General features: G+C 43.5%; 1 protein-coding gene across 1 annotated transcript in view; it reads left to right on the top strand.

Moving 5' to 3' along the window:
* LOC143280265 (neuromedin-B receptor-like) overlaps positions 1-12,223 on the top strand; it is a 330,847-nt gene that overhangs the window by 283,961 nt on the left and 34,663 nt on the right. Inside the window, exon 4 of the mRNA XM_076584896.1 lies at positions 6,836-6,954. Coding sequence (XP_076441011.1) covers positions 6,836-6,954 — 119 coding nt within the window. The remainder of the gene's footprint in view (positions 1-6,835; positions 6,955-12,223) is intronic.

Below are 12,223 nucleotides of genomic sequence, written 5' to 3'. Positions count from 1 at the left end.
AGAAGGACTGAGGGGGGGGGATGTGAAGTAAAACCCCCAGTCACTGTACGGGACTCGAAAAGGTGGACACTCGTTTCCATGTCGGGAGAGTTAGCACCGCTTGGCCAGCGGCTCTCCGCAGGCCAGCAGGTAGAACAACTGAGCAGAGGTGAAAACACGTGATGATACACTGTTCTGTCGTCACAACAGGGCTTTGATACACTGTTCTGTCATCACAACAGGGCCATGATACACTGTTCTGTCGTCACAACAGGGCTATGATACACTGTTCTGTCATCACAACAGGGCTTTGATACACTGTTCTGTCATCACAACAGGGCTTTGATACACTGTTCTGTCGTCACAACAGGGCTTTGATACACTGTTCTGTCGTCACAACAGGGCTTTGATACACTGTTCTGTCATCACAACAGGGCTTTGATACACTGTTCTGTCGTCACAACAGGGCTATGATACACTGTTCTGTCGTCACAACAGGGCTATGATACACTGTTCTGTCGTCACGACAGGGCTTTGATACACTGTTCTGTCGTCACAACAGGGCTTTGATACACTGTTCTGTCATCACAACAGGGCTTTGATACACTGTTCTGTCGTCACAACAGGGCTTTGATACACTGTTCTGTCATCACAACAGGGCCATGATACACTGTTCTGTCGTCACAACAGGGCCTTGATACACTGTTCTGTCATCACAACAGGGCCTTGATACACTGTTCTGTCATCACAACAGGGCTATGATACACTGTTCTGTCGTCACAACAGGGCCATGATACACTGTTCTGTCATCACAACAGGGCCATGATACACTGTTCTGTCATCACAACAGGGCTTTGATACACTGTTCTGTCATCACAACAGGGCTTTGCAAACATGCTGAATAAAACGCTAGAAACCGGAGAGGTATGATGAAATACATATTGAACCCTTCAGTGCCAGAGTATGGGGAGAAGGGGAGTATGGGGAATGAGTGAGGTTGTAAAATTCTGAATCTACAGCACACGCGCGCACACACACACACACACACACACACACACACACACACACACACACACACACACACACACACACACATGTATATATATGATATATATATTGAGAGAGAGAGAGACACACACACACACACACACACACACACACACACACATATATATATATATATATATATGTGTGTGTGTGAGAGAGAGAGAGAGAGAGAGAGAGAGGGGAGAGAATATGTGTACAAAAGATTAGAATTCAACTCTACTGGGAGGAAAACCGCTTTTGTCAGAAATATTCGGATGTGATGATGTGTGTGTCGGTTTGTTTTTGTTTTTTTTTGTTTTTGCTGTTTATTTAGGGGAGAGTACGTGTCTTTATATGTGCCTATTGCTTTTTGCACAGGATGAAATAAGATAAAGTAATATACATAAACAGAATCAAAATTTGATAAGATTAAACATTTAACATTCAAATATTCGTTATTCGTTCACTTAAAAGAAATAGTCCGTCTTTTAGAGCACAAATTCGTTGCTCAATCTCAAAAAAAAAAAAAAAAAAAAGATTTCCCAATTGTTGACTACGAATGAAACATATGAAAGAGCATTAAGACATATCAACAAACAGATCTCTCAGTTAAATCACATGCAAAACACACACACACACACACACACACACACACACACACACACACAAGCATCAAAAAAAACAACTTTTGGTGAAGCTTTTTTTTCTTTTTTTTTCTTTTTTTAATCTGACTTAAAAACAATGTGAACGCATGCCAAAACGAAGAGTTAGGTTTAGGCAAAGTGTGTGTGTGTGTGTGTGTGTGTGTGTGTGTGTGTGTGTGCGTGCGTGCGTGTGTGTGTGTGTGTTTGCCAAAATGCGATCCGTTCTCTAAATTGCCGGCTTTATGGTTTGGCGATTTGTTGCAGCAAGCGTCTGTCTGTTGGTCGTTCTGAAAGCTTGCCGTCACATTACGGCTACTTTGTATTCCCGGCTGAAAACGATAACCTCTGTTGCTATGGCCTGTGCAGCTGTATATTGGGGGGGGGGGGGGGGGGGGGGACCAAAATAGTGTAAACAAAATTAAACATAGAAAAGATTGAGGAGGAGGAGAAGGAGGGGGGGGGGGACCAAGGAGGGAAATGAAAAAAGGTGAAGGAGGCGAAGAAGTAGTTTGTGTTTCAGTTTGAGAGAGGTGTCGAAGCTCGCGGACTGATTCATGTAGGGTACACCGAATCTGTCAAAAAATGTGTTGTTGTTGTTGTTGTTGTTTTTCAAAGACCAGATGCCCGACACTCGCATTAACACAACACGCTGGTCTTGAAAGCAAATACTGAAAAACACTCAAGTATTTAGATATATATACCGGGGGGGGGGCGGGGGGGGGAATCTAGTAGTAGAAGTAGTGGTGATGGTGGTGGTTGTAGTGGTTTGGTAGTGATGGTGGTGGTGGTAGTGGTGGTGGTAGTAGTGGTGGTGGTAGTGGTGGTGGTAGTGGTGGTAGTGGTGGTGGTAGTGGTGGTGGTGGTGGTTGTAGTGGTTTGGTAGTGATGGTGGTGGTAGTAGTGGTGGTTGTAGTGGTAGTGGTGGTGGTAATGGTGGTGGTAGTGGTGGTGGTAGTAGTGGTGGTTGTAGTGGTGGTAGTGGTGGTGGTGGTGGTAGTGGTGGTGGTAGTAGTGGTGGTTGTAGTGGTGGTTGTAGTGGTAGTGGTGGTGGTAGTGGTGGTTGTAGTGGTAGTGGTGGTAGTGGTGGTGGTAGTAGTGGTGGTTGTAGTGGTGGTGATAGTGGTGGTTGTAGTGGTTTAGTAGTAGGGGTGGTGGTGGTGGTAAAAAAAAAAAAACAACACGACAACCCAAAAAAAGGTTGTCCCTGGCCAAAAAAATTATACAGAAAAAAAATCCCCTTTGATAGTAAAACAAATACACGTGTAAATAGAAAAAATAAGGATGGCGCTGTCTTGTGCTGTCTGATCTAGCTTCCCCCAGGTATAGCCGTTCTCCTGTCTTGTGCTGTCTGATCTAGCTTCCCCCAGGTATAGCCGTTCTCCTGTCTTGTGCTGTCTTATCTAACTTCCCCCAGGTATAGCCGTTCTCCTGTCTTGTGCTGTCTGATCTAGCTTCCCCCAGGTATAGCCGTTCTCCTGTCTTGTGCTGTCTGATCTAGCTTCCCCCAGGTATAGCCGTTCTCCTGTCTTGTGCTGTATTAGCTAGCTTCCCCCAGGTATAGCCGTTCTCCTGTCTTGTGCTGTCTGATCTAGCTTCCCCCAGGTATAGCCGTTCTCCTGTCTTGTGCTGTCTGATCTAGCTTCCCCCAGGTATAGCCGTTCTCTTGTCTTGTGCTGTCTGATCTAGCTTCCCCCAGGTATAGCCGTTCTCTTGTCTTGTGCTGTCTGATCTAGCTTCCCCCAGGTATAGCCGTTCTCCTGTCTTGTGCTGTCTGATCTAGCTTCCCCCAGGTATAGCCGTTCTCTTGTCTTGTGCTGTCTGATCTAGCTTCCCCCAGGTATAGCCGTTCTCTTGTCTTGTGCTGTCTGATCTAGCTTCCCCCAGGTATAGCCGTTCTCTTGTCTTGTGCTGTCTGATCTAGCTTCCCCCAGGTATAGCCGTTCTCCTGTCTTGTGCTGTCTTATCTAGCTTCCCCCAGGTATAGCCGTTCTCTTGTCTTGTGCTGTCTGATCTAGCTTCCCCCAGGTATGGCCGTTCTCCTGTCTTGTGCTGTCTTATCTAACTTCCCACATGTATAGCCGTTCTCCTGTCTTGTGCTGTCTGATCTAACTTCCCACATGTATAGCCGTTCTCCTGTCTTGTGCTGTATTAGCTAGCTTCCCCCAGGTATAGCCGTTCTCCTGTCTTGTGCTGTATTAGCTAGCTTCCCCCAGGTATGGCCGTTCTCCTGTCTTGTGCTGTCTTATCTAGCTTCCCACATGTATAGCCGTTCTCCTGTCTTGTGCTGTCTGATCTAGCTTCCCCCAGGTATAGCCGTTCTCCTGTCTTGTGCTGTCTGATCTAGCTTCCCCCAGGTATAGCCGTTCTCCTGTCTTGTGCTGTCTGATCTAGCTTCCCCCAGGTATAGCCGTTCTCCTGTCTTGTGCTGTCTGGTCTAGCTTCCCCCAGGTCTACACATTCCTCTTCAGTTTTTAGTCTACCGTTCGGCGCCATGTCTCCCGTGGTCTTTCTCGCGCTCTTTGTCCACTTGGTGTTTAGTGAAGGGGTGCATCTGGTGGCATTCTAAGGGCAACAAAATACAATACAATACATTGCAATACAATACAATACAATACATTGCAATACAATACAATACAATACAATACAACACAACACGTCGAAGGCTCATTTATGTTGCTTCCGTTCAGGAGGGGTGAGGGGGTGGGAGAATCGGTCAGGTGCTGGAGAAGCTTCTTCTGATCCAGTGTTGACCAGCGATGAGGGTTCGAGCCCCCCCGTTTGGGCAGGGTGCTGTGCTGTGTCTTTCGGAAAGGTCCTTTTCTCCGCTTCTCTTCACTCACTGCACCCAGGTGTGAACGGGTGCACCTGGCTTCTGTGGGGGGGGGGGTAAGGTGTGAAGCGAATGAAGGAGAGGACTGGAACCCGGTCCTCCTGTGCCCAGCCCAAGACGAGTGGTTATGAGTTATCTGCCCCTGTGGCCGAGAAAGGTTATGAAACCTTAACCTTGACCTTTGACCATCTGTCCAGGACAGTTAGGGGAAGAATGAACCGGCTGAGAAGAGCGAACAGGAAAGAACCGAGGTTTAAAAAGACCCCAAACAACTTATCACTAGAATTTGAACAAGAATGGAGATATAACGAAAGAAGCATAAAGTGAGAGAGAAAAAAAAAGATTGTCATGTGATTTTTTTTTTTCCCCATGACAGTTTGTTACAGATAAATACAAGTGGATTACCATACAGCATGCGTGTTCCTGAATCCGTGTCTGTTTATGCGTGTGTGTCCATCGTGAGAGAAAAAAAATAAGGCCTAATGATTTTCTTCCTTGACAGTTTATTGGGAGGGGGGGGGGAAGAAAGCAAATAGATCACATTATCGCATGCGTGTTTCTGCATTTGTGTTCCATGTGTATGCGTATGTCCAGGAGAGAGAGAGAGAGAGAGAGAGATGGAAAGCATATGAAGTTATTTTCAACATGCCAGAAGGTGTGGGATTTGTCTGACTGTGAGCTGGGTTATCAGAACGAGACTGATATTCTTCTTTTCATTTGTTTTCGTTGTGTTTTTTTTTCCTTGTCCAGTGGAAAGATACACAGAAGTGTGAGCATGCAGTACAACATCAGAAAGGGAAAAGAGCAAAACGAAGAAAGAAGAAAAAAAAAGGATTAGACATATAAACCAACAGACAGGCAAAGACACAAATTGAGCGTCAACTGGAACACAAGAGCGGTCAGATAAGGAAAGTTTACACCACAATGTACAGTCTAGTCTTTGAAGAACAATAAGTTTCAAAGACTCAACACGAAACTGAAAAACGAAAATGAGAACCACGTCTGTGTACCAACAAGTTGCGGTGACAACAGCACACAGAGGTGGAAGAACATCAGTTAGGGTTGCGCAGAAGCTTCAAAAAGAACCAGTCTGTGTGAAATTTGGCGTTGGAGCGAATGACATTTGCATTGTGTTCTTCTATTTTTGTGTGTCTGTATTTCAACTTCCTTTGAAAAAAAAAAAAACCAGGAATGTGCAGCTCTATTTTATTCATTTTACATGTAAGAAAAAGAAATAAGTTTCTCAGGCAGTGTTGAAAAAAAAAAAAAGAACAACACTGTCAATCTGTCTTTTTTTCCTTTCTCTCTTTCTCTCTTTTTTTTTCTTCTTTGTTTTCAAAGACGCTATTGATATTATTTTGTATTATATTTCTTCGGTTTTATATCCGTATTTTAACTCCATTTTGGAAAACAGAAAATGCGCGGTTGTATTTTACTCGTATAGTTCTTATTGCATTGGAGAAAAAAAAACAAGAAGATCTTCGTAAACGATTATGTATGCGTGTCTGTACATGTGTGTGTGTGTGATGTATGTATGTGTCTGTGTTCATTTCCGTTCGAGGGCTGATCAGCGCTGTGTGTTCATGCACAGGTCTGGCAGCTGCTGGTTTTGTCTGGGTTCAGTGTTTGTTTGCTTGTTCTCTTTTGTTTGTTTATTTGTTTGGGGGGAGGGGGGTTGGGGGGGCGGGGGGGGGAGGTCCGGGGGATGTTACCGCAGATGTGGTGTAGCGTTTATGGACATGTCCGCACGCTCTGACGCCTCCTTGAAACTGGAAAGTCATTGTCGGTCAGGGTTATAATTTCGCTGTGAATTTTGGTTTTCTTCAGTGCATGTGAAAATGATAATAATAATGATGATGATAATGGACATTTATATAGCGCCCTTTCTCTCTAAGAGCTCAGGGCGCTTTACATGAAAGAAAAATATTACAAATTATATAAATCGGTCATGACTACTCTTTCTCAAACCCCCTCCCCCAACCCCCTCATACACACTCTCTCCCTTTCCCACACTTGATACATCCAAAGTGAGCTGACATGGGTGGTGCTGGAGAACAAGGAAGTTGAGAGTGCTTATAGATATAGGTTTTAAAAAGGTGAGTTTTTAGTGATGAGCAAACAGCAGGTATTTCCTCATACGCGCGGATATGATGAGGAAGGTTGTTCCAGATGTGAGGAGCAGCAAAGATGAAAGAACGTTCACCATAGGTTCTTGTATCGACACGAGGAAGTTTCAAGAGGTAACAGTCAAAGAGCGGAGATTTCTTGCGTTCATGTGAATAGATTGTGGAAGGGAAAAAAAAGATGATGATAATGATGAATGATGATTATGATGATGATGTTTCTGTCTGTCCAGGGTGACGGGACTGTTGGAGTTCATCCCAAGCGGGGCCGTGCCGCCACTGGCCATGTTGGCGCACTGGCTATGTTACTTCAACAGTTCGGTCAACCCCGTCATCTATAACTTTATGAGTTGTGAGTACCGTGTGTGTGTGTGTGTGTGTGTTGTGTTGTGTGTGTGTGTTTTGTGTTGTGTTGTTGTTGTTATTATTATTGCTGTTGCTGCTGCTGCTGTTGCTGCTGCTGCTGCTGCAATTCTATAAACACCGTGGTCTAAAAGAGAATGGAAATACCGAAGCAGAGCTTCTTTCCTGTTGACTCTGTGTCCAGCAGCTGAATTCAAAATGACAATGATGATCCTTACTCCCACTTTCAAGTTCGATATTTTCCTTAATCATTTTTTTTTTCAAGCATCCACATTATCTTCAGTTGATAGATAACCACGTGGACAGGGAACAGCACCCGTTTCCAGAAGATGAAAGTCGCCGGGTGGTGGTGGCTGCTATGCTATTCTCGCTTCTAAACTGAACCGTGATGGAGTGTCGCCCGGCACCAATTGCAACGATTTTGTGTTGGGGAGATGGCTTTGCTGTTTCCTGGATAACTGTATTGTAGTGTATTGTGTTGTATTGTTTTGTAGTGTGTTGTATTGTATTGTATTGCATTGTACTGTGTTGTGTTGTATTGTATTGTATTGTATGCTAGTTGTGTTTGTTACAACATATTTCTCTGTGTGGAGTTTGAGCTGTACCTTCTGAGGGAGAGAACGCGTCGCTGTAGTGCAGCGTCGCGTTTTGTGGTTTTGTTGTTGTTTTGTTTTCTTTTGTTTTGTTGTTGTCCTTGTTTTGTTGTTGTTGTCGTTGTTTTGTTGTTGTCGTTGTTTTGTTTTCTTTTGTTTTGTTGTTGTCCTTGTTTTGTTGTTGTTGTTTTGTTGTTGTCGTTGTTTTGTTGTTGTCGTTGTTTTGTTTTGTTTTTGTTGTTTTGTGGTTTTGTTGTTGTTGTTTTGTTGTTGTTGCTTTGTTATTTTGTTCTGTTTTTGTTGTGGTGGTGGTGGTGGTGGTGGTGGTGGTGGTGGTGGTGTTTTGTTGTTGTGGTGGTGGTGGTGGTGTTTTGTTGTTGTGGTGGTGGTGGTGGTGGTGTTTTGTTGTTGTGGTGGTGGAGGTGGTGGTGGTGGTGTTTTGTTGTTGTTGTGGTGGTGGTGGTGTTTTGTTGTGGTGGTGGTGGTGGTGTTTTGTTGTTGTGGTGGTGGTGGTGGTGTTGTTGTGGTGGTGGAGGTGGTGGTGGTGGTGGTGGTGTTTTGTTGTTGTGGTGGTGGTGGTGGTGGTGTTTTGTTGTTGTGGTGGTGGTGGTGGTGGTGGTGGTGTTTTGTTGTTGTGGTGGTGGTGGTGGTGGTGTTTTGTTGTTGTGGTGGTGGTGGTGGTGGTGGTGGTGTTTTGTTGTTGTGGTGGTGGTGGTGGTGGTGTTTTGTTGTTGTGGTGGTGGTGGTGGTGGTGGTGGTGTTTTGTTGTTGTGGTGGTGGTGGTGGTGGTGTTTTGTTGTTGTGGTGGTGGTGGTGGTGGTGGTGGTGTTTTGTTGTTGTGGTGGTGGTGGTGGTGGTGTTTTGTTGTTGTGGTGGTGGTGGTGGAGGTGGTGGTGTTTTGTTGTTGTTGTGGTGGTGGTGGTGTTTTGTTGTTGTGGTGGTGGTGGTGTTTTGTTGTTGTTGTGGTGGTGGTGGTGTTGTTGTGGTGGTGGAGGTGGTGGTGGTGGTGGTGGTGTTTTGTTGTTGTGGTGGTGGTGGTGTTTTGTTGTTGTTTTGTTGTTGTTGTTTCTTTTTTTTCTGTTTTCTACTTGCGGCTTTATTTGATCTCATATCAAAGCGGTAATTTCTTCAGAATTTCGCCAGGAACAACCTTTTTTTTTCTTCTTTTTTTTTTTTTCCCCCGTGGGTTCTTTTACGTCCACAAAGTGCATGCTACACACGGCACCTCGGTTTATAATCGTCTGGTCTCGTCTCATCCGAATAACTAGCGGTCTGTTCCACCTCTACTCGATTTTTTTTTTGATGGGTCGGGAGAAAATAATGGCGGTGATTAGTAGGACTCGAACCAGTGTGCTCGGAATCCGTCGCTCGGCCTTTGCGGTCACGTTACCACAAGGCCACCACTGCACCAAGGACTGCAACGTGTGTGTGCACGTTGACGAGAGGGTGTGCTAGATCAGGGGGGGGGGGGGGGACAATGAGCGAGAGTGGGGGAAGAGATGAGGAGGAGGTATTGTCTTTTTTCCCCAGGGGTACAGTTTGTCTTGGAAATTGCCATGTATTGCTTTCTGTACAGGGGGGTTGGGTGGAGAGAGAGAGAGGAGGGGGGGAGGCTATATTTGGAGGAAAACAAGTTTAGGCGAATCATTTCCGTTACTCTAAAAAAAAAAAATGCCTTTCGTTTCCAAGGATGCGAAAACTAGAATAGAATAAATCAGTGAATAAAAGTCCGTGCAGAGATCAATAAGACAGATAATTGACATTATTCAGGGAACTCAGTAAAAAGGTAAATGGTATTCTGTAAGATAGATTGAAGTTGATAACTTTCTACATAGACATCAATAAGATAGATTACTTTTTTGTACATAAATCAATGGGTTCGATAACTTTCGACATAGAAATCGATAGACAGAATGAATATCATTCAATATGTACACCAATAAGGTATAGAAACAATATTCTATAGAAAAATCATTAAGATAAATATCATGAATATATCAATAATACAGATAACATTCAGTACAGAGATCAGTAAGGTAAATTTCTGTATATATATATATAGAGATAGAGAGAGAGAGAGAGAGAGAGAGAGAGAGAAGATAGATAACTAGCATTATAGAGACCAGTGATATAGATAGATAACATTATATACGTACATCAGTAATACAGAAAACATTCTACACAGGGAGCTCAGTAATAGATAAATAGCATTCTACACAGAGAGATCGATCGGATAAACAGCATTATGCACAGAGAGATCAGTCAGATACACAGCATTATGTACAGAGAGATCAGTCAGATACACAGCATTGTGTACAGAGAGATCAATCAGATAAACAGCATTGTGCACAGAGAGATCAATCAGATACACAGCATTATGTACAGAAAGATCAGTCAGATAAACAGCATTGTGTACAGAGAGATCAATCAGATAAACAGCATTGTGCACGGAGAGATCAGTCAGGTGCACAGCATTGTGTACAGATAGATCAATCAGATAAACAGCATTGTGTACAGAGAGATCAGTCAGATGCACAGCATTGTGTACAGATAGATCAATCAGATAAACAGCATTGTGTACAGAGAGATCAATCAGATAAACAGCATTGTGCACAGAGAGATCAATCAGCTCAGATAAACAGCATTGTGCACAGAGAGATCAATCAGCTCAGATAAACAGCATTGTGCACAGAGAGATCAATCAGCTCAGATAAACAGCATTGTGCACAGAGAGATCAGTCAGCTCAGATAAACAGCATTGTGCACAGAGAGATCAGTCAGCTCAGATAAACAGCATTGTGCACAGAGAGATCAGTCAGCTCAGATAAACAGCATTGTGTACAGATAGATCAATCAGATAAACAGCATTGTGCACAGAGAGATCAGTCAGCTCAGATAAACAGCATTGTGTACAGATAGATCAATCAGATAAACAGCATTGTGCACAGAGAGATCAATCAGATAAACAGCATTGTGCACAGAGAGATCAATCAGATAAACAGCATTGTGTACAGATAGATCAATCAGATAAACAGCATTGTGCATAGAGAGATCAATCAGATAAACAGCATTGTGCATAGAGAGATCAATCAGATAAACAGCATTGTGCATAGAGAGATCAGTCAGATAAACAGCATTGTGCATAGAGAGATCAATCAGATAAACAGCATTGTGCATAGAGAGATCAATCAGCTCAGATAAACAGCATTATGTACAGAGAGATCAATCAGATAAACAGCATTCTGTACAGAGAGATCAACAGATACACAGCATTATGTACAGAGAGATCAATCAGATAAACAGCATTGTGCACAGAGAGATCAATCAGCTCAGATAAACAGCATTGTGCATAGAGAGATCAGTCAGATAAACAGCATTGTGCGCAGAGAGATCAGTCAGATACACAGCATTGTGCACAGAGAGATCAGTCAGATAAACAGCATTGTGCACAGAGAGATCAATCAGCTCAGACAAACAGCATTGTGTACAGAGAGATCAATCAGATACACAGCATTGTGTACAGAGAGATCAGTCAGATAAACAGCATTGTGCACAGAGAGATCAATCAGATACACAGCATTATGTACAGAGAGATCAGTCAGATAAACAGCATTGTGTACAGAGAGATCAGTCAGATACACAGCATTGTGCACAGAGAGATCAGTCAGATAAACAGCATTGTGTACAGAGAGATCAATCAGCTCAGATAAACAGCATTGTGCACAGAGATCAGTCAGATAAACAGCATTGTGCACAGAGAGATCAGTCAGATACACAGCATTGTGCACAGAGAGATCAGTCAGATAAACAGCATTGTGCACAGAGAGATCAGTCAGATACACAGCATTGTGCACAGAGAGATCAGTCAGATAAACAGCATTGTGCACAGAGAGATCAGTCAGATAAACAGCATTCTGCACAGAGAGATCAGTCAGATACACAGCATTGTGCACAGAGATCAGTCAGATAAACAGTATCCTGCACAGAGATCAGTCTATAAATAGCATTGTGCGCAGAGATATCGGTCAGATAAACAGCATTGTGCACAGAGATCAGTCAGATACAAATCATTGTGTATGTATGTCCTGTTATTCTGGGCACGTCAAACACTCGTTGACTTGTCTCCCCATGGCTTTCCCCTCCACCCCTACCCCACCCTCCTCTCTCCCTTTACCCCAAGCTATAGTTGATTTGTGCATGCCGTAGAATCGAACTCTGGGCTTTGACGCTGATTGAATATATGCATATGAGAGTGTGGGGAGGGTAGGGGGTGGGAGTGGGGGTGGGCGTCACATATGAAGTGGCACGTGACAATACTGTCACGTGCAACCGTGTCGCGCGCGCTTTTTTTTTTTTTTTTTTCTTCTTTTTTTTTCTTTTCTTTTTTTTTCCTTTTTTTTCTTATCTTTTTTTCCGTGCTTTTTTTCCCCCTCGAGATGATAAGTTGTTTTCTTTTGACAAGTTGGTCCGGAATAAACAGGCTATATATATGCAAGGGTTCAGTATTGAGAGGCTGTGGGCAGTCTCAATGCATCTTGGTTTTGTTTCTGGTGGGGTTTTTGTTTTGTTTTGTTTTGTTTTTAAGTTAGCATTTTGCAATGGAATACTTGTCCGTGCATATGTAAGGCTGTTGGTGTAAGTGTGTTGGATTCGAATGAATCCAGG

The sequence above is a fragment of the Babylonia areolata genome, chromosome 3 (genome assembly GCF_041734735.1).
Source record: "Babylonia areolata isolate BAREFJ2019XMU chromosome 3, ASM4173473v1, whole genome shotgun sequence".
NCBI lineage: Eukaryota > Metazoa > Mollusca > Gastropoda > Neogastropoda > Buccinidae > Babylonia > Babylonia areolata.
The sequence above is the reverse complement of the archived record's forward strand: the minus strand, read 5'-3'. Positions and strand labels throughout refer to the sequence as shown.